At 39.3% G+C, this 25,023-nt stretch overlaps 1 protein-coding gene across 25 annotated transcripts in view; it reads left to right on the top strand.

The window, feature by feature from the left end:
• The window catches only part of LOC148162029 (putative phospholipid-transporting ATPase IIB), a 240,837-nt gene that overhangs the window by 51,164 nt on the left and 164,650 nt on the right, over positions 1 to 25,023 (top strand). For 7 of the 25 annotated variants that reach the window (XM_088020424.1, XM_088020422.1, XM_088020414.1 and 4 more), the window contains 2 exons: positions 17,944 to 18,197; positions 18,808 to 24,345. Coding sequence is in view for 1 of the 25 variants with exons in the window: in XM_088020432.1 (XP_087876558.1) it covers positions 5,647 to 5,688 (42 nt within the window). In the remaining 24 variants the exon portion in view is untranslated. The other 18 variants (XM_088020423.1, XM_088020413.1, XM_088020407.1 and 15 more) reach the window with 12 other exon arrangements.

The following is a 25,023-nucleotide window of genomic DNA, read 5'->3' as shown; positions in this document are numbered from 1 at the left end:
AGACTGTTTTAGCTAGGGACATCATTTTAGAGGGGAAGTGGTTGCCTCATATAATTGATCCAGTAAAGAACATTATGTGCTTTAAATGTTTCTTACCACGATAGAATATTTTATTATTTCCATATTCTTTCTAAAGCTATCTCATTTTTTTTACTGATGGAACAAGAAAAAGATTTGATTTTGTTTAACTTGAGCATCTTAATTTTTTTGTTATTGCTAAAGAATGCTTTTTAAAACTACTCTAATTATTGCTAGTGAATGTTTAAGAGTAAAAGTTGGTTACTTCCAGCAAGATGCTTTATAACCCTCACCCCAAAACAGCAGTATTTCCTTTTTTTTTTTTTTTTAACTTCCTAGGCTGTAATTACTACCGTTCAGACATCACTGTATTTGATCTCGCTCTGCTTTCTGTCAGCTCTCTGGAGTGTAGGTTTCCTGTGGGCAGGGCCTTGCCCATTTTGTTCCCACTTTTGTCCCCAGCCTGTGTTGGGGGAGGGATACCACATGCCTCCCTGCCGCTGCCCGCCTTCAGCTGAAGGCAGAATGGGCCACCCAGCCGGAGCAGAGTCCTGGCCTGTGTGCTCCCAGACGGGTTTCACGGGGCCCGTCTTTGTTTCCATCGCTTACCGGGGACAGCCTCAGACTGTAAAGCGCCCTTCATTGTCACGAGACTTTGTCCATCTCTATTCGTACCCTTGCCTTTTCCGCTGTGTTTCTAGCCCTCAGGTTCCTTCCCTGCCTCTGGCTCCCACCGCAGACCTCTCCGATGTACCTGGTGTACCTTCTGGACTTCATTGAGTGCGCTCTTCCTCTGCAGCCCTGTCACGTGCTGGTGGTTTTTCAAGCAGGGCCTAGGGCTGCTTCACCTGGCGCAAGGCACTCCTCCTGTCTCTCCCTCTTCCTCCCTCCTACACCCGATCCAGTGGCTTTCAGCTGCCGATTCCTTGGTCTTAATGCCTTCACGCTGCTTCCAGCCCCTGTCATGTTCTAGCTGAAGAAGTCTGATTTGGCAGTTTTTTCCTTTAGGATTGTGCTTTTGCTTGGCCTAACTAAAGTTCAGAAAGATTTTCTGCTATATTTCTCCTATGTTTCTTCTTCTAGAAGTTCTTTGGTTTTAGGGTTTGCCTTAGGTATATCCATTTTGAGTAAAGTTTTGTACCAGTACCTGGTGTTTGTGTAAGTACTTTTTTCGCATGTGGATATCCAAATGCTTCTAGCACCATGTTTTGGAAGAGTGATGTTTTTCACATGGCATTGCCTTACACTTTTGTCAAAAATCAGTTGTGTTTTGGGGCGCCTGGGTGGCTCAGTTGGTTAAGCGTGGCTCAGTCGATTAAGCGCCTGCTTTCGGCTCAGGTCATGATCCCAGAGCCCTGGGATCGAGTCCCGCATCTGGCTCCCTGCTCAGCCTGCTTCTGCCTCTCCCTCTGCTGCTTCCCCTGCTTGTGCTCTCTCTCTTTCTCTCTCAAATAAATACATAAAATCTTTAAAAAAAAAATCACTTGTCTTTTATCTGTGGGTTTATTTCTGGACTCTCTTCTCCATTTATCTGTTTGTCTCTCTTTATGCTAATACCATTCTTTTTTGATTACCATTGCTGTATAATAATTCTTGAAATCATGTACTGTTTTCCCTTCAACTTTGTTTCTCATTTTCAGAGTGTCGTCTAGGTCCTGTGTATTTCAATATGACTTTTAGAATCAGCTTGTCGATTTCTGTAGAAAATGCCTGCTACGATTTGGACTGGGATTGCATTGAATCTATAGATAAATTTGAGGGAGAATCAACATCTTATTCATACTACGTCTTCTGACCCATGAATGAGATAGATCTTTCCCTTTATTTAAGTTTTAAAATTTCTCTCAGCAATATTTCTTTTCAGAGTCTAGGTCTCTTTTAAAATATAGTTTACTTCTATATGTAAATAAACGTATTAATTACATTTCCCAGCTACCCACTTTGCTTCATAATCCATGTTAAATTCGGCTTCGACCTCCTCAGCCACTTAAAGTGTTGAGAGAGTTGGTGGGGGGTGCCGGTCCCACCCAAACAACAAAGACAAGCCACACGACCTGCTAATGTAGTGTGCGGTTGTCTGCCTGGGAACTACATGTGTCATCCCCTGGTGACCTTCTAGAGTGCCATTTATATGTCATCAGTTCCTTTTTTAAAAAGTCGCTTAATTATCTTCCACTCTTATTGCCTGTGTGTGTTTTGTTGGGAAAGAAGTAATGATATAATTTCATCCTTATTTGGTAATCTGTGTCTGGTTCAGTGTGGCTTATAGAGCTACTTTGCCATTGGTCCATTACGACATTTGGCTCATTTAACTGATAAGAATAGATTGATCATAAACTTGTCTTGTTTTGAAGTGGGGTAAGTTTGATGCATTTGCAAAAAACAAACTAAATGTCATAAAAGTATATTTCAGTTATGCTTTGAACCTGTCACAGGATCTGGGTTTAGTAGACACTGTGATGTTAGTCTGTTCATAGCAGGTAAGCACATTGTCAGAGGTGTGCGTGCATACTGGGTGCTCCTGTGGGTCCCTGAAGGCTTTGGGAGGCTCTGTTTGCTGTGGAATTAAGGAGGGCTGTGAAGGGAGGGCTTCCAGTCAAAAGAAACAGCAAGTATAGAGAACTCGGGCCCCAGAGAGTTGTAGCATACAGTGCTAAAAGCAAATGTAGACCCTTTTAAAGCCAGAAAATTAATTTGAGATTGGTTGTGAAGAATATGTGTATAATGATGTAAGTCTGAATTATCTTCTAAGTAATTGTCAAATAATGGAGATTTTTTTTTGGTGGAGATAAACATAATCCTTACTTTTGCCACCCACTTCATCTGGAATTCATATTGAATTAGGGAGTTGATAGTAATGGAGACCATTTAGGGGAATATTCTCTTTATTCAGGTAAAAAATGAATAGCACTGAGATTGGTGGGCAGGGGAATATTCTCTTTATTCAGGTAAAAAATGAATAGCACTGAGATTGGTGGGCAGGGTCTATGTTTAAGAAGCTTTGGAGTAAGGAGAAGTAGTCCTTTGAGTTACTTCTTGATCTTTCAAAGAAGCCTGTGAAACTTGGTTCATGCAACAAGCCAGTCGAATGCTTTTCTTCTGTGAGAAACATGTAAGCTGCTGCACTTTGGAAGCATGGTGGCTGGGAACATTTTTTGCTAGGAGGAGAGCTTAATGGAAGGATTTCATTGCAGTCGTTTAGAGAGGGGGAAGGATGGCTGTTAACCTTATTTGGTAACATTCACTGTTAACCATTTCACCAGAAAAGGCCCCAGCTTGTACTCCAGGTAAATTGAAAACAGTATTTTTAAAAACAACTGTCCTTAGGTATAAGTGCTGGCCTATACATCATTACTGTATTTAGAACTTGCTTCTCTCAAGTGTAACTCTGAAATTCTTAAATTTTATTTTATTTCATTAAGATTTTATTTATTTGTTTGACAGGGAGAGACACAGTGAGAGAGGGAACACAAGCAGGGGGAGTGGTAGAGGGAGAAGCAGGCTTCCCGCTGAGCAGGGAGCCCAATGCGGGGCTCGATCCCGGGACCCCGGGACCATGACCTGAGCCGAAGGCAGATGCTTAACAACTGGGCCACCCAGGCACCCCTGAAATTATTAAATATTAAATGCCCATTTCAAAAACACTTTGCGTTGTTGATGGCTCTATTGGGTTGTGAGAGCAGGTGGCAGTTCTGTCTTTTCTTTGTGCTATGACATGTAAAATTTAGGGATTTTCTTTTTTTTCTTCTGTTATCAGTCCCCCAACTCTGATAATAGTATGTCACTATGGTCATCTGTCAGCTCAGTTCACAAAGGGTGGCCGGAAATCAAACCGTTCTTGTGGGCATGAGCTGTTCCCATTGGGCAGCGAGGGTCATGGTGCTGGGCTGTCACTGCAGGGGGTCAGGTGCCTGGGGAGCAAGTAATATTCCTCCATCTTTTCTGTCTAATGTCCTAACTGCTCTTGAAGAAAGAGAAGAGAAGTCAGTGAGTTCATGGGACCAAGGCTGTAAAGGAAGTACAAGGAGTCCCCTGCACAGAGATTAATTAAAATTGTTAGAGAGCCAAGAGCCATTAAGCAATTTGACCAATTCTTCAAAATTCAGAAGTGTGTACTTTGAGGAGGTATGTGAGGCAGATTGCCATACTGGTTTGACATGATAGCCTTCTGTTTTGTTCATATTGTCATATTTGTAACGTGAGAACTTTCTCCAGTGTATTTTACTTTCACTTGTCTTCCTGAAACATATAATTGTAAGTAAGTTCCATAGAAACGAATAAAAATCACTATATAATGCCCCCAAACTAAAGGCTATTAAATATAAATTGTGTTTGTTATGTGACCGAGTGAGTAATATCTCTCTTTCTCAGAAATATAAGATCTTGATTAAGGAGTCAGAAAAGGATATATTTTTCTGTTTCAAAATATGTATCAATTATTTATACATTTATTTTATCTTATTACAGCTCTTTCTCTACCTCTCCTTTTTGAATGGGTCCATTGTAAAGAATATAGAAAAGCAGAAGGGAAGGAAAAGTGGATTGGATAGTAGGAGAGAAAATAAAATTAAGTGATAAGACAGGCATTCTGTTGAGTAATACTCAGCATGAGATCAGTGAGTAACTTTGCTGCCTGGTGCTTAGCTATAGAAAACATAATCGTGGGAGCACAGACAATGAAGCTTGAAGGGACCAAATGAAAAAATAATTAAAATAGACATTCTTTTGTAAGTATACTTTCTGGCTATGAATAGACGTATACTTACCACTTATGAAGATATCTTAAGATTTGTTTCACATGTAATTTTAAAGAACATTGCTATTTTATAATATGAATAAAAAAATAGCTCCCCCCCACTAGTTCTAGTCCTTATGTGTTTATTGTATATTTGAGGAACATGAAAAAATATAATAGTTACAGAACTTTTTTTTGATGTCCTCAAAACATCTTTAGGAACAGGTGTGACACTGATGAAACTCAGCTGCTTCAAGAAGTATTTAGGAAATAAGTTTGTAATAAGTTGAACGTGGTCTAAAAGTGGTATGGCTGGTAATATTAGGTTTTGATAATGTGATATGAACTTACCTCTTGTTCTGTGAGCTTTCAGAATAAATTGAATGGAAAGACATAGGTCTTTTCCCATGTTAAAAGAGCCACTAAAAGGTAAAAACAGATCCACAAGGCTGTTGCCAGTTCTAAAAGGGAGATTGACGGAGGGAGGGAGGGTCCAGAGTCCCAGGGAGAGAGAGAACTTGAGTAAGTTTTGTTACTTATGTAGGATGGCATCTCGAGTTATGTATATAACATTTCATCTACTCTGTATGATCTTCACATTATATAGTGCTGTCTGTTAAATTTTATAGATGATTATGATACTAGATATTATATAGATAATCTAAGAATTTACACACTGTATCATGTAGAAGAATCACTTCTCGATAAGGCTTTCAGCCTTATCGGTATCAGTTACCAGTACGGAACCATCTGTAAAGCTACCAGTGCACGGTGATTTTATGTATCGTTTTCTTTACTTTTGTTCTGTCAGTTCCGTGTCCATCAGTGCCATTCACAATATTAATATGAGGATCTTATATCTTCATTTTATTCACTCATTAAATCATCTTTAGTGCTGCTTCTCGTCGTCATTGCTGGACCCAGACCTGAAATAATGGCAGATTTGGGAAGAACCTTCCGGCTGGAGCCATGTCCCACACCCCGCATCTTTGATTGGGGGGCAGTTAACTGTTTGCACTTTGGAGCTGACTGAGAGAAGTTAATTTTTAGTGACTGTGTGTGAAATAAATTTATTTTGAAAGTATAAGTACAGATAAATTCCTAGTGTTTCCCCCCCTCCCCAAAAGTTATTTCTAAAGTATTATTTGTCAATCGAAACTTTAACTCTGGTGTGCTGTTTCCTTGAGTTGATTATACTTCTTTTTTTTTTTAAGGTAAAGTGCAAGTTAAGAGTTCAGACATACAAGTTGGAGACCTCATCATAGTGGAAAAGGTTGATGCATTTTTTATATATTTTAGACCTGTCTATGCCAGTGATTAACGTTTAGCCTGATTGCAGTAACTTTGAATCTGAAGAGAAATGGTCTGAGACATTGATTCTAACTCGTGACTCCTTGTGTAAGATACGATGGACATAAAGGAAACCCAGACTCTCCGGAGCCGGCCTCAGTGCACTCAGTGTGTGCGGGTGAAAGTGTATTTTGTCTAAAAGAAGACATGTGTGAACTGCTTAATATTGCATTGTTAGGATTATTTCATTGGACCAAAGAATTACATTAGTTAGAACCTATTTAGAATATGTTTCATTTTCTAAAACCTCTTTTTATAGACAGATATATTACACATGGGAATTGGATATTATTCTTGGGATTGAGAAACTTGAAGAAGGAAAGGTCAGTGGAAGTAAGAGAATATTAGAAAGAAAAGGCTTATTAGGCCATTGTAGGAAAAGGCCATTAAGAAATCCCTCAGTGTCAGACTGGGAAGTTTTCAGGTGCCCTGCTGGGTGACTGGGTGGGCCACCTGCTGTGGATGCAGTACTTCTGCATGTCCTGACTTCTCTGAGGAACGGTGCATGAATGCACAACCTCTGGTTTTTCTTTTTCTTTCTTTCTTTTTTTTCTCTCTGTTTTTAAAGCTCTAGAACAGCTTTGAAAAAACATTCTTGTTTGAGAAGTTGTATTAGGGCCTCTTCCAAGAATAGTTGGAGCCCATGCTGCCATCTGGTGCCATGTACCCAGCCTGAGCCCCATCGTGGAGATGTTTGGTACAAGAAGGTCTTTTTCCTCAAGACTAAAGTGGGCTTTATCTTGCTACAGTAATCTGTATACAGAGAATGTTTTTGGGTATGTTTGATTTTACAAAATGGGACTAAATTGAACAAACTGATTTTGGAGCTCATTTCTATAGCATTCAGTTGTCTGGACACTGTAAGTTACTAGCTTTTGATCCATGCTTAGATTTTCAGGTGGTGTCTGTGTTGTGCTGTTATTATAAAGTGCTGTGTGAGCACCCTTCTACATCCATCTCTGCCTGTTTCTGTAGGATAAATGCTGACATGAGAGATGATTGAGCCATATGTGAGTCAAACACCAGTGTTGATTACCTCACAGTTTCTGTGGTCAGGAATTGGGGTATAGATTGGTGTGGGTCCTTCTCGGGGCTGTAGTCAGCCAAGTGGCCGTCACCTCCAGCTCACTCGAGGCTTGTTGGCAGGTTCAGCGCCTCAGTTCCATGAGATTTTGGCTGGAGGCCTCCCTCATTCCTGTCCACAGTGGGGGGGGTGGGGGGGGCCCTCCACAGGGCAGCTCACAGTGGCCTGCCTGGAGAAGGTGGGAGTGCCAGCAGTGTGGACTCGGGGCTGGGACCTGCTGTCAGCAGTGACTTCCATCACCTCTTGTTTCCCTTATAAGAGACGGTATAGTGTTGATGGTGGGATTTGAAGAGCAGATAGTCTCTCGTTGTGATTCAGGGAATGCTGTTTGGCCTTCTCATTTCCTTTGCTCTCCTGTTTATGCGCATTCTCCTTCCCTTTGCAGCCTAGGTTGGTGGAGTGGTGCACCCTTTGGTGCTCACATTTTTACTGAGTCACACGTGAGCCCATCTTGGCCACGTTGTAAGAGCTCATCTCTTCAGTTCTATAGATGGATGTGAAAGACAGACATCTAGATCTGTGTCTGGGCCTTCCCCTTGAGCTTCTCTCTGGCCCCCAGGTTGCTCTCCACCTGTGAGAGATGGATGAGTGACGTGGGCCTTTGTAGACGTCCAGGGAAACGTTTTACTTGAATGCGGTGGTAGCTGTACGTCTTTCTTTCTGTTTGTCACTTCAGTGCTCCCTGGGCAGCACGGTGTGGGTAGTCCTCCCGCACTAGATCCATATTGTATATGAGCATGTGTACGGTCCCTACCTGACCCTGATGTTTACAGATTTGGTAGCAGCAGGACTTCTAAAATATTTTCACTAGCCTTTAGGAAATGTTGTTGTACGCTAAAAAATAGGGGTGGCCTCTGTACCTGACTTAGTTTTTTTATATTTCCAGTTTTACACTCATATTGAAAAATTTGAGATATAATTTCTAGTAATTACTATGAAATGATAAATTTTTAGTGGATTTATATTTGTTAAACCAATTTTGTGATTTTTGTAGTGATAAAAGTTACTGGTTGACTTAACCATCATAAAGAAATAGTAACAATATGGTTGCAAATGGCTTTGTCCTTTTATTTTTTATTTAAGGATCCTAGCAGTACTTATCACTAACCAGAAAAGTAATTTCTCTGTTATTTAACCATACTGCTACTCAGGAATTAATGCTTGGATATTTCCATTGTGGATTTTACATTTGAGGGTAGCCCTTTTAATTCTGTATCTGAATGTGAAATTAAACTTAGTGTATTGATAGTCATTGTGTGGGTGTTTGAAGTGTGTTCACCAAACCTGGACCAGGTTTGCGGGTATAGGGAGTGTTGTACAGCTCACAGGAGAGCAGCAGCCTGGACAATGGGAGAGAGTAGAATGTGGGCTTTCATGTTAGATGAGTCCGGGTATAAACTCCTCGTTTTCCAGCCTCAAACTCTCCGTAGGAGAAGCAGCTCGTTGACATGCACTTAGAAAGTGGTAGGCTAGAACTCTGCAGAGTCAAGGTTAGATCATGCTTGCAGGGCGAAGAAGGAAAACCCGAAGAAGATTGTTTCCTGGCTTAAGAAGGCACCCTCCTAAGAAGTACCTAAAATTGTAGACGAATCTGTCGACTTCAATATTACTACTTGAGGAATGTGTCAAGGAGGGTAACTGTTTGGAACAGGAGACTTAAAAGTTGAAGGTTGTCCAGGTCCTAACATCGGCTCTGAAGTCCAGGTGTTTGAGAAGGATCCAGAGGGACACAAGCAGAGCAGGACTGAAGGTGACACTTGAGGGGTCCTCCTTCGTTACTCAGCCTAAACATCTTTTTTAACAGGTAAATTTGAAAGACAGTTTCTTTATCCTGTTTTTTTGAGGGAATGCAATTTAATAAATATTTTAAACAATTTAATAAGTATTAGCATGTATATTTTAGTACCCAGAACAAACACTACAAAAAATATGCATAGAGATACAGTCTGAGATCCTAAGATGGACTCCCGAAAAGGGTTCAGGTAACACACAAGAAAGCAGGAAATTTGAAACCGAAGAATGAATACCAGAGGAAACCAATAGAAAACAAATAATAAAATGCAGACTTATACTCTAATGTGTCAGTAATTACTTTTATTATGAGCAGTCTGAATATACCAATCCTGAGATAGAGTGGATAAAGAAGTGAGACCCAGCTGTGTGCCATTCACGAGGAATTTAAATCCAATGACACAGGTAGGATGAAAGAAAGTAACAGGATGGGAAAGATAAACCACAAAAAATTGATCAGAAGTAGGAGGGCCTATATTAATATCCAGTGAAATAGAGCTCAGAGTAAAGAAAATGACTGGAGATAAAGAAGGACATCACATAATGATATCAGGGTTACCCATCAGGAAGAAGAAAATAATCCTCAATTTGCACTCACCAGATAACGGAATCAGAAAAGTCATGAATCAAAAACTGTTGGAGCTGAACAAAAGAAATAGACAAATCCACAGTTATGAGTGAGAACTTCAGCGCCACTCTCTGAGCCTTGGATAGAAGTGCTGGGCAGGAAATCAGCAGTGACAGAAGATCCTCACTGAATCCGCCAGTCAGATCTAACTGACGTATACAGATCACTCTACCAAACAGGAGGAGAGCACATATTTATTTCAGGTGTCCATAGAACATGTACCAAGATAAAGCATTTCCATAAAACCTCAAAAAACTGGAAAAGAATTTGAAATCATACAGCGGTTGTTTCATCACAGTAGAATCAAAGTAGAAACTAGAAACAGCGCAACAGGAGAACTCTAAAATATGTGAAAAGTAAACAGTGCGCTCTAGTTATGAGATAAGTATCTCGGAAACAAAATATATATACCTGCATGAAAATGAAAAGACAACAAAGTACACGGAATGCATGTACAGCAGTGCTGAGAGGGAATTTCATAGCAGTCAGTGCCGACTTAAGATCTCAAATTAATAATCCAAGTTCCTCGCTTGGGAAACTAGAAGAAGAAGAGCAGAATTAAACCAATGCATGCAGAAGAAAGGAAATAAATATCAGAGCAGATCAGTGAAACAGAGAATAGGAAGACAAGATAGTAAATCAGTGAAAGCAAAAGTATTCACCAATCTCAGGGATGACAGAGGGGACATTACCGCTGGTCCCGAGCCATTGAAAGGGTCATTGCGGAATACGCCACTGACAGCTGTACCCCAGCTTAGATGAGATGGACCGATTCTTCCCAAACCACAGACTATCCGAACTCGGTCAGAATTAAACAGATCGTATGAATGGTTCTACAAACCGTAAGGAAATGGAGTTAGCAATTTAAAATCTCCAGGAAGGAAATATCTAGGGCCAGATGTTTTCAATGAAGAATTCCTTGAGACTCTTAAAGAAGACTAGTGTCATTTTTACACAGTAGTTTCCAGAATATAGTTGAGGATGGAACACTGCCCAGGCTCGTGTTAGGAGTCCAGTTACTATCCTCCTGTCAGCACAAGAGAAAGACAGCACAACAAGAGAAAACAAATATTCCCTGTGAATAGAGACACAAAAAAAATTCTTTAAGAAAATAATTGCGTGTTGATATCCGCAATATATATAGAAAATTCGACATCATGATGATGTGGAGGTTATTCCAGGTACTTAAGGCCCATTCCGACATTCTAAAATCACCCAGTGAAATCCACTCTATGAACAGGTTAAAAGAAAATTATATGATCATATCAACATGTGACTACATCCAACACCCATTCATGATAAAAACTATCCACAGTTTGGATTAGATGGTAATTACCTTAATTATATTTAAAGGGCATCTGTAAAAACATAGAGCCAACATCATACTTCACAGTGAAATTCTGAATGCCTCTCCTTTCAGACTGGGAGTAAGTCAGGGATGTTTGTTCTTAACCACTGTTATTTAACTGACATTTCTAGCTACATAGAATAAGGCAAGTAAAGGAAATTAAAGGAATTCAGATTGGAAAGGAAGAACTAAAAATGTCCCCATTTGCAGACGACATGATTGTGTATATAGACAATCCCAAGGAACTGATGAAAAACCTGGAACTAATGATAATGAATAGGTTCAGCGAAGTGGCCAATTATAAGATCACCACTCAAATACCAATCCCATTTCCAACATGTGGAAACTGAAATTAAAAATGAAGTACTCTTATAGGCAGTACTAATGAAAACAAAATCGTAGGTATGCTGAAAATAACTGTGTTCGTGAAAGTAATCAGACACTATAAAATTCCAGTTTTCCTAAAATTGAATATAGGTTTAATACAGTTCCCATTAAAATCTCAGCGAGGTTTTTTTTTTTTTTTAAGAGATTTTATTTATTTATTTGACAGAGAGAGACAGCGAGAGAGTGAACACAAGCAGGGGGAGTGGGAGAGGGAGAAGCAGGCTCCCCATGGAGCAGGGAGCCTGACACGGGGCTGGATCCCAGGACCCTGAGAGCATGACCTGAGCCGAAGGCAGATGCTTAACCACTGAGCCACCCAGGTGCCCCGAAGTTTTGTTTTTTGTTTTTACTTTTTTAGACACAATAAGCTTATTCTAAAACTAATTTGTCAAGGCTAAAATGGCAAAAACGGCCTTCATAAGGAGAATAGAGTGAGAAGGGTCACTTCCTGATGTTAAGGCATACTACCTAGCTTTATTTACCAACACAGTGTGTAAGAAGAAATAAAGATCAGTGGAATGGTGTGGAGAACCCAGAAATAGACACACCCAAAGGCTCAAGTGATTTTTTTAAGAAAAAAATTCCATTATGATAACATTAAAAAGAATAAAATACTTATAAATGAAATAATTGTTAAGAATAAGCAACAAAAGTGCAACACTTGTACTTTGAAAAGTACAAAGCAGTGTCAAAATATACTAAAGGAGACCTAGGTAAATGGAAAGACATCCTAGATATCATGGATTAGAAGTATTAATATTGTTAAAATGGCAGTACTCCCCAAATTGATCTACATATTCTGTGCCATCCCTCTCAACATCCCTGCTGACTTTTTTGCAGAAATTGACAAGCTGATTTTAAAATTATATGGAAACAGAAGGGACCCAGAATAGTGAAAAACAGTTTTGAAAAAGATGAATAAAATTTTAGTATTCACACTTTTCCATTCCAAAACTTTATTCAACGTTAGAATAATGTAGACAGCATAGAACTCGCAAAAATTCAGAATTGAAAGTTCAGAAACAAAGCCTTAAATTTGTGGTTAATTGCTTTTCAACATGGGTGCCTAGAAAACTCCATGGGGTAGAGGGGTATATTTAGGTGAGTGCTCTTTTTTTTTTTTGGACCTGGTACTGTTGGTGAGATTCTCCCATTTTGTTGTGGGTAGCCGTAATTCATTCATTTTGTTGTTACGTAGTATGTCTTTTATCCATTCTACTGTTGCTGGATATTTGGGTAGCTTATTAGTCTTGCCTATTAGAAATGATAATTCCATGTCATACTTGACTCAGTTGGTGGGGAAACTTGGAGTTGGGGTTACTTGGAGTTAGAAGTGGGAAACGGAAGGAAAGAAGGAAGAAGATAGGTGTGTCTCTGTATTGACTCCCCAAGGCTTAACAGAGCCTGGGATTACAAGCTTTTCTGAAAGGCAGGGGCTCCCTCGTGGGAATATCCTGCAAGTATTTCCTGCTGGTTTTTATAGTCACATAAATAAAATGCACCCATTTTAAATATATGGTTTGATTTGTTTACACAAGTGTAATCATCACCACAGTCAAGATACAGGATATTTTCATCATCCCCCGAAATTTCCTCAAGGCTTTTATTGTCTCACCCCAAGTCCCGGGGGCGACCACTGATCTCCTCTCAGTCGATGTGGATTATTGTCTGTTCTTGTATTTCATATAAGTGGAATCCCACATTAAACACTGTCTTTTCATCTCACTTCTTTTGCTAAACAATGTTTTGTTTATTAAACAAATATTTTTCATATTTATTCCTGCTTGTTTGTAGCAGAAGTTCATTCCTCTCTACTGCTGAGTAGAGTTTCACTGTACGAATACACCACAGTTTGTTTATCCATTCACCTGTTGATGGATATTTGGATTGTTTTCAGGTTTTGGATGTTATGAATAAAGCTGCTATGGACATGTGTGTACAAGTCTTTGTGTGGACATATGCTTTCATTTCTCTTGGGTAAATATTTAGGGGGGGATTTCTGAATCTTACAGTAAAGTGAAAATATAAGAAATTGCCAAACTATTTTCCAAAGTGGCTGTACCATTATGCAGCCCCATCAGCACTGTATGTGAGTTCCAGTTACTTCACATCCTTACCAGCACTCAATATTGTCTGTCTTTAATGTTAGCCATTCTAGTGTGTGTATAGTGACATATCACTGTGATTTTAATTTGCATTTTCCTGACTAATGTTCATTCATCTATTTATGTGCTTAATGACCATTCATATATGTTCTTTTACGAAACGTCATTCAAATCCTTTGCTCATTTTTAAATTGGGTTGATTCCTATGTTGACTTCAACTCTCAACTAAGGGTGACAGCACTTCTGACCAATTTGATTTAGAGCTGGTAATTTGAGGCTTTCTAATGGCACTGCCAGACTCAAAATTACTAGCCAGGGTTCAAGTGAAAAGGTCAAAAATATATGGAATGCATAAATCAGATCGCCATCACTCTCCTGCTTAAAACCTGCCAATGGCTTCCCTCGATTATTAGAATAAAATCCAAACTCTTTACCTTGGCCTCCAAAGTCCATGTGATATGACCTCTGCCTCCCTCTCCAATCTCATCTCTTGCCATTTTCCCCTCGCCCACCATGCTCCTGATACTTTGATCTTTTCATCCCTCAAACACACCACATTCTTGACTCTGTCCCCTCTGTCCAGGATCATATTCCCATAGAGTTCTGTATGTTGCCTCCTTCCATTCAGGTTTCAACCTCAATGTGAGGACTTCCCTGCCTAATCCTGATAAACAGCACCTCTCAGTCTCTCTCTATCTAGCTCTTGCCACTGTCTGTTCTTATCTGTATTTTATATGTGTTTCTCCCCTACTAGAACTCATGCTTCACGAGTACAGGTACTTTGTCTTGGTCATTGATGCATCTCTGGCACATATAAACAGTGTCAGGAACATAGTACCAGCTAATTAACTGTTTTTTGGAAGGAAGGGAAGGAAGACAGAGAGGGATAGAGGGAATGAGAAGAGAGGAAAAGAAAGCTGGTTTTCACAAAAATACAAGATAAGACCACTCCCATTCAGACTCTCTATATGGAAAGTGCTTCATTCAGGGCTTCGCACAAAGCCTGCTTCTCTTTTCCCTCAGCCGTTTGTCCCTACAAAAGTCCCAGCCTCTAGGATCTGAACGGCCTTTGTCAGAGCCAGAGAGGGCCCTCCTTGAAGAATGCACCGAACGTATTCAATTCGAAAGCATCATCATCTCCCCAGGCGCCCCAGTCATAAGCAGGATTCATAAGATGAGGTAGGCAAGAGAAAAGGGGTAGCTTTGGGGCACAGTGTTTGGCCAGGAGTGGGGAAAAAGGACATTTCAGGGCGCCTGGGTGGCTCAGTTGGTTGAGCGACTGCCTTCGGCTCAGGTCATGATCCTGGAGTCCCGGGATCGAGTCCCGCATCGGGCTCCCTGCTCAGCAGGGAGTCGGCTTCTCCCTCTGACCCTCCCCCCATCTCATGTGCTTTCTCTCTCATTCTGTCTGTCTCTCAAATAAATAAAATCTTAAAAAAAAAAAAAAGAAGAAAAAGGACATTTCAGAGATTCTTTCATTCTTTCACCTGAGCCGAATGCAGATGCTTAACCTTAACGACTGAGCCACCCAGGCGCCCCTCTGTGTATTTTAAAGATGAGATTAACATTTAAAATCAGTAGCCTGGGGCGCCTGGGTGGCTCAGTGGTTAAGCGTCTGCCTTCAGCTCAGGTCATGATCCCAGGGCTCAGGTCATGATCCCAGGGTCCTAGGATCGAGCCCCCCATCCCGCTCCCTACCGGGCGGGAAGCCTGCTTCTCCCTCTCCCACTCCCCCTGCTTGTTTCTCTCTCATGCTGTGTCTCTCTCTGTCAAATAAATAAATAAAATCTTTTAAAAAAATTTAAAAAAATTTAAAAAAAATTAAATATCTTCACAGAAACATCTAGAATAATGTTTGACCAAATATCTGGGTACTGTGGCCTAGCCAAATATGATAAACCGAAGGGTCAATTCATGAGTGATAAGAAAGGGTGCTAACATTTCCCGAGCACTGACTATTATGTGCCAAATCCTTTGCAGACATTAGTTCACATATTAAACCATTGGTAGATTATATATATTATCTGCTTTTACAGATCAAGAAGATAGAGCCTAGAGAAGTTGAATAACTTGTCTGAGATCATGCAATAAGATTCTAACCCATGTCAGTGTGGCAGTAAAGCCCTTGGCAACTTGGGCAAGAGAGTATTCCAGGTGTGCAAGAAAGGTAGCGGGTGGAGGGGAAGATTGGCTGGGTGACTTAAAAGTTCTTCCTCTGAAGTCAGGGAACTTGTTTTTTTTTTCCTAACTCATGATGTCATAATCTATCATTTTTCACTGAGAGATTTTTTTCTGTGTGAATATCTTTCTTAAGAATGGAAGTCTAGAGTCTAGATGTTCATGATTAAGCATGTAAACCTACATGCATGATAAATAAAAATAATATTTAAATGCTCTTCCAAAATGTTTATCCCTGTGTTCTTTCTAGTTTAGTATTTATGTCTGAAGTTATTGTTTTCTTTTAGTTTCTAGTTCTTTCTCTCTTTTAAAAACCACTTTATTGAGGTATGATTGACATAGAAAAATTTGTATATATTTAATTGACACAACTTGAATATGGAGGTAAATATACATTTGTGAAACCATTGCCACAATCTATGCCATAAATATATCCACTGCCTCCCAAAGTTTCCTCCTGCCCTATTTATTTACTTATTTTTTTTATTTTTACTGCTTTGTGATAAGAACGCTTAACATCAGATCTCTTAACAAATTTTTAAGTATAAAATACAGTATTATTATGTATAGACAGTCTGTTTTACAGTAAATCTCTCTGACTTATTCATCTTGAAAAAATGAAACTTCATAGCTTTTGACTAATACCTCCCTGTTTCTCCCCGCCCCCAGCTGTGGCAACCACCATTTTACTCTCTAAACTAAACCATTTTACTCTCTAAACCATTTTACTCTCTAAACTCCTATGAGTTTAACTATTTTAGATTCCTCATTTCAGTGGTACCATGTAGCAATTTTCCTTCCATGTCTGGCTTATTTCACTTACCTTATATCCTCCAGGTTCATTCATGTTGTCACCAATGGCAGGATTTCCTTCTTTTTTAAGGCTGAAGAATATTCCATTGCATTTATATATTACATCTTCTTTATTCATTCATCTTGTGATGAACAGTTAGGTTGCTTCCATGTCCTGGCTATTGTAAATAATGCTGCAATAAATTTGAGAGTGAAGATAGCAATTCAAGACCCTGATTTCAATTCCTTTGGATAGATAAAGCAGGATTGCTGGGTCATATGGTATTTCTTCTTCTAATTCTTTCTGAGTCCTATCACTTCATTTCTCTGTTTTTCTAATTCTGATTTTTTTCGGGGGGGAGTGGGTCATGTCTTGTATTTTCTTCATGTCTTCTAGCTCACATTAAAATAGGAGTACAGTTTTCATCTGTCCTATTGGCTTGTCTTTCTGGAATGGTATAATTATCTCTAACAGTGATTTTTTTTCTTACAGTTTTATGTAGGATTTTACCTCAATAATTTCTGTGGCTTATTTATCACATGAAATTTGTTTTCCTAAACTTTTATATGGAGGGGCGCCTTGGTGGCTCAGTCGGTTAGGTGTCTGGCTTCAGCTCAGGTCATGATCCCTGAATCGGGGTCCTGGAATCGAGCCCCGCATCATGCTCCCTGCCCAGCAGGGAGCCTGCTTCTCCCTCTCCCTCTGCCTCTTGCCCCCTGAGCATGCTCTGTCTCTCTCTCTCTCAAATAAGTAAATAAAATCTTTTTTTTTTTTTTCAAAGATTCTATCTATTTGAGAGAGAGAGACACAGCGAGAGAGGCAACACAAGCAGGGGGAGTGGGAGAGGGAGAAGCAGGCCCCCTGCTGAACAGGGAGCCCGATGCGGGGCTCGATCCCAGGACACCGGGACCATGACCCGAGCCGAAGGGAGACGCACAATGACTAAGCCACCCAGGCGCCCTAAATAAATAAAATCTTAAAAAAAAAAAAAAAAACTTTTATATGGAGGCCTAATTCGGGGCAGCTTTCTTTATAGAGCTCCCTCTTCTGTTGCTTTCTTGGTGTTCAAAAATATAGCAGCTTAACTTCTTATATTCCCCAGGTCTGTCCCCATCTCCCACCTTTACCTACACCTGCTCTTCCCCTCACCTGTTATCCCTGTCATACTCATCTGGGACACTAAGAAGGGAATCCTGGATGGTCAGTTTTGAAAATTCACAAGGGCTAGATTTCTTCATCTTCTTCAGGCCTTACCACTGTCCCCTTGCACTAACCCATTATCAGACTTGGCAAAACCTCTCCCAGAGGGGATATATCATTTTCAGGGATTGCAACCTAGCCCATCAGGCTTTTTAGGAAATACTTAGAGGCGACTTTAGAGATCTGCTCTTCTCAGGTCAAACATTGCATTGTTTCCCTCTGCTTTCCCCCAGTGAAGATGCAGGTCCCATGCAGGTATCATGATAGTTACTGGTTTTTCCTGCTTGCTAGTATTTTACAGTTCACAGGAATGCCTTATGTCTCAGGTTGGGGATTGCCAGAAGCATCCATTATGATGGAGTTTAGAGGGCAGAGTGCTTCTTAGGAAACAACACAGATGAAAGGAATGATGGGGCAGAAGGACTTGCAGAACTTCAGTGCATGCTGGCAATGCCTCCAGCAACCCAGCAGAGGTCTGGAGAAAGTATTGCCTGTCACAACTGTCCCACCGTGGATGCAAACGGCGCCAAGTGTATACTTCCTCTTGTTCAGCTCTTGGAAGTGGCCTGCCCCGGGAAAGGTATGATTGCAGGCAAGGTGGCTCTCTGCAGCTGAGGCAGATCCTGAAATCGCTGAGAGCTCCTCGGAGCTGGGCAGCCAGTCTTTCCTTCAGGGGCACATGTCCTTGTCTCCCACCCATGGTCACCTCGTTTTGTTGTAAATATTGTCGGCTGCAATTTTACTTGGGATTGCATTGAATCTATAGATGAATTTAGGAGGACTATGTCTTTACAATATTGAGCTTTACAGTCCATGAGAATGATACATCTCTCGTTTAGTTATATAGTTTTGTGGTTTTTATAAAGTTTTATAGTTTCCTGTATAAAAGTCTTGCATATCTTTTATTAGATCTTCCTCCTAGTTATTTAATGTTTTCAGTGATATTGTAATATTATTTTTAAAATTTTATTTTCTAATTGTTTGTTGCATCTTGAATTTTATATACTGATCTTATATCTAGTGACCTTCCGAAATTCACTCATTAATTCTAATAGTGTTTCTGCAGATTTGTTTGATTGTCTAGACATGTAATCATGACATTTACAATTCATGAAAGATGTATTTGTTTGTTCATTTGTTTCAAATTTTTATATATTTTATTTCTTTTGTTTGCCTTTTTCTGTGCCTAGGATTTCCAGGAAATGTTGAACAGAAGTGATGATGGCAGGCATCTGTCTCATTCCTGGGATCGGAGGGAAAGTTTTCAGTATCTCACCATTAACTATGATTTTACTGTAGGTTTTTTTGAAGACACATATTTACAGATTAAAGAAGCTTTCTCTATTCCTAAGTTTTTAAATAACAAATGTAAGTACTGAATTTTACCAACTGTGTGTTCATCTTCTGAGAAAATCATATTATTTTTCCCCTTTATTCTGTTAATGTGTTGAGTTACATTGATTGACATTTTTAATATTAAAGAACCTTGCATGCCTACCTAGAATAGAACTTGATTATGATATATTACCTTTTTTAATAAATTGATATTCTATTTGCAAATATTTTGTTTAGAACTTTTGTATCTATATTCAATTCTTCTGTCACTCCCCAGACAATATTAGGTCCTTAGAATATTTCAACTCCATTTACATCACCATCGCCTTTTTAAACTCTTATTTTCATGCCTTTTAATTGTGCATATATTTAAAACCCAATAACATCATTATTATGGTTTTTTTATACAATTTTTCCATTATCCATTATATCTTTCTACCTATTTACCTCTTCTGTGGTTCTTCATTTATTCCTGTATTTCTCTATTTCCTTCTGGGATCATTTTGCTTTTGCCTAAAGACCTTCCTTTAGTAGCTTTTTTTTTTTTTAGTGCAAATCTGTTTGTGAATAATCCTCTCAGTTTTTACCTGAAAATACCTTCATTTCACCTTCTTTCTGAAGGATATTTTTGCTAGGTATACAAGTTATTCTCTTTCAACTCTGAAAATTCTGAAAGCTACCTAATAATGTTAGCTAATGTAGCATAAGACAGCTTATTAAAGTGTTTTTTTTTTTCTTTATGTCTGCAACTAGGAGCGTTCATGACTGCAAGGTTGCAATGACTAGTCAGGTGTCCTATTGAATAATAATGATGAATCTTAATTATACTTTTATCATATACTAATTTCTTACTCATATTTAACACTGCCTCTGGATTATATATTACATTTTACCAATTACTCTGTCTATTCTTGGTACATAAGAAAACTGCTTAAATTATTTTATTTGTAATACATTAAATATTTAATAATGAAATTCTCTCTTCACTCTTTTTCTTTTTTAAAATTTTACTGATATATTCCCATCCATTTATTCTTCTGGGTAATCTTAAGAACTGTTTTATAAAGCTCCTACATAAGTGTCATTAGGATTTTCATTTGAGAGCAACATATTTATAAATTAATTTACAGTACATTTACAATATTCTCTTTAGCAACAGGACAGCTTCATTATGGAAGTCTCATGTTTCTGAGATTTGTGTGTGTGGGTATCCTGTACATTGCACCATAGTTTTGTTAATAAGTATAGAAGCATTTGTTGATATTATGGATGAAATATTTTTCTACAGTATTTGCTGACTGGCTGTTATACAGGAAAGTCACTGTGCAGAGCTTTTTAATTAGTTATAATCATTTTTCCTTAATCCTTTTGGTTTTCAAGGTAGACAATCATATAATCGGAAAATAAAGATAATTTTCTCTTTTATTTTCCAGTAGTCATGCTTACTTTCATAACTTAAAGGAAAATATTAAATAAGAGCTACAACTTAAAGGAAACTTAAAGAAAAATATTAGCCAACCAAATTACAGTTTTAAGGAAAATATTAAATAAGAGTTGTGAGATATGGGCATATTCATACAATGCAATATTATTCGGCCATAAAGGGTGATGAAGTACTGATACATACTAGACATGGGTGAACACTGAAAATACTCTAAGCAAAAGAAGCCAGTTACAAAAGACCAAGTATTATACGACTACATTTATATGAAAATCCAGAATAGGTAAATCTGAAGAGACAGAAAATAGATTAATTGTTTAGGGCTGGATGGAGGAAACATGTGGAGACAGGGGAGGGGGCAAAGGGGGTGATAAGCCAAAGAGCACAGGATTTCTCTCTGAGGTGATAAAAATTGCCAAAAATTGACTGTGCTGTTGGTTGCATGTATCTATGAATATACTAAAAAATCACTGAATTGTACACCTAAAATGGATGATGATATATATGTATATCATCATATATATATGCATATATACATATATATATATTTTAAAGGAGTTGTGATACCTTGCCTCTTTGTCTTGTCCCTGACAATAAAGGAAAATATTCCAGGCTACTATTTCCGTTTTGTATGATTTTGGTTACCAAGTTTGTACTTTGATATATATAGTAGGAGGGCTGGAATACCAAAGACCGCATTTCGCAGGTATTGTCACCAGCTGACTTTTGATCTTTCTGCTGGTGGGAGACCAGAAGACGAGGATGGAACCCTCTTCCTACTTCCAGTCTCTGATGGCATATCTGGTGGCAGCACAGCAAGGACAGTGGCAACACCACCACCAACAGTGACCGTGGCAATGGCCAACAGTGGTTGGGGGGTGCAGGCTCCTGAGTCCTGCGTAGCAGCTGACCAAAAAGCAGGAGCCTCTGTGGCATCATTCCCTTAACTGCTGGAAAACATCGTCCCTCAAGCCCGAGGATACTGGTCATTCACTGCGGTTACTGTTTTTAGTGACCTTACCTTCCTCCCGTCCTTCCATTATGCTTGTAATCAATTCCCATATCAAGTTACTTTTGTTTTACAAGTCTAGAGTGGTTTCTATTTTTTTTAAATGGACCCTAACTGATAGAGATAGTAAGGAAATGTTTTCCATTCAAATTTTAACAGTAGTTCTCATCAGAATGGATGTTGAATTATAGTGAATTTTTTTTTTATCTGTTAAGAGGATTATATTGCTTTTCTCTGTGGATATACTCATGAAATTAATTACATGAAGAGATTTCCTAATATTGAATCATTTCCACATCTTAGTGTGTTTCCCCAAGAGCAGAACCAGAGGCAGGTATGTTGGTACAGGTAGTCTACTTGAGAGGTGACCAGGAAACTGGAGTGAGGGAGTGGGGAGAATAAGACAGGGAAGGAGGTGAAGAAAATAAAGGATGCATTGATAAGCTCATGACTACTGAGGGCAACTAGTGTTCAATTTCTTTTAAGCTCCCTCAGAGGAATTGTGTATGATGCACCTTGTAATTCATCCTCATTGAGTTTTCATCCCAATGGCTGTGAGTTGTCTCTGAGGCATAAATTCCTGCACACCTCTGGGCTGCACCTGCCTGTAGACAGCTCAAGCCCCTAGGCTGGGAGATGCCCCAGGGGCAGAATAGCTGAGGATTCACTTTGGTGGAAGTCTGATGTGGGCGGGGCATCAACACATCCACAATACCTGTATTTCAGAATAAACCTTAGTCCCGCTTGTTTTTCTAATCTGATACTTCTGCATCAGGCTAGCTTTATACATGGTTTTCTTTGAGCATCAGTTATTATAAAACCCAATTGTGAAGGGTTGAAATATTTAAAATAGTGTTTCTTTCAGGAAAGTTTCCAGGAATTGCTTGTAAGACTCTTTGGATCCAGTGCTGCCCTGGAGGTAAGTCTCTGACGACCTTCAAGATGTGCCTTCCTTTGCTTCATTCTATTATTATTAATTTAAATTCAATTAATTAACATATAGTATATTATTTGTTTCAGAGGTAGAGTTCAGTGATTCATCAGTCTTCTATAATACCCAGTGCTCATTATAACACATACCCTCCCCAAGGTCCGTCACCCAGTTACACGATCCCTCCACCTCCTCTCCCCCCACAGCAACCCTCAGTTTGTTTCCTCTGATTCAGAGTCTCTTATGGTTTGTCTCCCTCTCTGATTTCATCTTGTTTCATTTTTTTTCTCTCTTCCCCTATGATCCTCTGCCTTTTTTCTTAAATTCCACATATCATTGAGATCATATGATAATTATCTCTCTGATTGACTTATTTCACTTAGCATAATACCCTCTAGTTCCATCCATGTCATTGCAAATGGTAAGATTTCCATTTTTTTTTTAAAGATTTTATTTATTTATTTGAGAGAGAGAGAATGAGAGAGAGCACGAGAGGGAAGAGGGTCAGAGGGAGAAGCAGACTCCCTGCTGAGCAAGGAGCCCGATGCGGGACTCGATCCAGGGACTCCAGGATCATGACCTGAGCCGAAGGCAGTCGTTCAACCAACTGAGCCACCCAGGCGCCCAAGATTTCCAATTTTGATGGCTGCATAATATTCCATTGTATTCACTGTATTCCATTCATCTGTCGATGGACATCTGGGCTCTTTCCACAGTTTGGCTATTGTGGGCATTGCTGCTATAAACATTGGGGTGCAGGTGCCCCTTTGGATCACTACATTTCTATCTTTGGCGTAAATACCTAGTAGTACAATTACTGGGTCGTAGGGTAGCTCTATTTTCAGCTTTTTGAGGAACTTCCATACTGTTCCCCCGAGTGGCTGCACCAGCTTGCATTCCCACCAACAGTGTAAGAGGGTTTCCCTTTCTCTGCATCATCGCCAACATCTGTCATTTCCTGACTTGTTAATTTTAACCATTCTCACTGGTGTGAGGTGGTCTCTCATTGTGGTTTTGATTTGTATTTCCGTGATGCCGAGCGATGTTGAGCACTTTTTCATGTGTCTGTTGGCCATTTGGATGTCTTCTTTGGAGAAATGTCTGTTCATGACTTCTGCCCATTCCTTGATCGAATTGTTCTTTGGGTGTTGAGTTTGGTAAGTTCTTTATAGATTTTGGATACTAACCCTTTACCTGATATGTCATTTGCAAATATCTTCTCCCATTCTGTCAGTTGTCTTTTGGTTTTGTTGACTGTTTCCTGTACTGTGCAAAAGCTTTTTATCCTGATGAAGTCCCAACAGTTCATTTTTGCCTTTGTTTCCCTTGCCTTTGAAGATGCATCTAGCAAGAACTTGCTGTGGCCAAGGTCAAAGAGGTTGCTGCCTGTGTTCTCCTCTAGGATTTTGATGGATTCCTGTCTCACCTTTAGGTCTTTCATCCATTTTGAGTCTATTTTTGTGTATTGTGTAAGAAAATGGTCCAGTTTCATTCTTCTGCGTGTGGCTATAATCAGCTATGGAATCAGGATATGATCCACTAGTTTTATATATGGAAACCAGCATGATCGGCCAAATAACCAGAGCTCTGCTTTTATAATTAATGTAAAAATGAAATCACAAAGCAAAATTTTTCATCAGGTTTGGGTATAGATAGATATATAAATGTAGATCATGGACATAGATATGGATTTTTAAATATGTTCATCTCTGTCAAGGAAAAGAATGTTGAAAAGTACCCAGAGATCTCACCCACCAAAAAGTCCACAGAGTACTGGATTTCTCAGTTCACAACATTCACTAAAAACAACTGAATTCTTTAACCTCAGCATTTCTGTTACAGTACATCAGGGCACGTAGAATATTCTCTATATAATAAATAGACAAATGTACCTGAGGAAAGAGGCAGCAAATGCTAAAGTGGAGGGGTCCCTAGGGCACAGTAAAAGATGTTTACATTTGAAGAAAGTTAATTTTTTTCTTGTCATGAAAAATAAATTATTTAAGATTTCACATGAGATGTTTTGACTTTCCCTTCTGTGCAAAACCATTTTTCTCAAATAATTTACCTAATAGACATGAAAAACTGCTATCAAGCCTTTTCTCCTCCAGTTGCAGCAGTGAGAAAATTATTTTACATCAGCTGCTGACAGCTAGTGTCCCTCTCAGAGGCATAATGAGAGAACTGTCAGGCATGATGAGTGTCCAGTACAGAAATATTTAATTAATGAGCTCTTATCTTGCCTCTAGGTAATTCTTCACAGTCCTAAGGATATATAAGGAGCACCCTCTGATCAGTCCAGGGAATTAAAAAAAAAAAAAAAAACAGTTGCTGCTGAAAGAATTTCAGTTTTCATCTTTTTAAGTCCAGGTTACCTATAAAATGTCATGAAAACAAGGGTTCAAGGACAGTAGAAAAACTGAGGCAGAGTGAGGATGACTACACACCCCAGGAAGTAGCAAACCTCCCGAGGAGGACACTGGACATCTTCATACCCCATTCTTGCAATTTAACAGATGCATATAATTTAAAGAAATTAAATAGTTGACCTTCTCACTGAGGTAACCCCCAATGTCAGTATCTGGGGTGTAGATGCGCAGGTTTGAGAGAACACGAATGCAACCCTCTGTCTGAGGCAGGGCAGTGGGGTAATGTCTGTTTGCCAGTGATCTGGAAACAGGCTAAGGAAG

The sequence above is a fragment of the Eumetopias jubatus genome, unplaced genomic scaffold (genome assembly GCF_037043125.1).
Source record: "Eumetopias jubatus isolate StellerSeaLion01/CBP00866 unplaced genomic scaffold, mEumJub1_p1.0 scaffold_26, whole genome shotgun sequence".
In the NCBI taxonomy this organism is placed as follows: Eukaryota; Metazoa; Chordata; class Mammalia; order Carnivora; family Otariidae; genus Eumetopias; species Eumetopias jubatus.
This window is presented reverse-complemented; position numbering and strand designations above follow the sequence as displayed.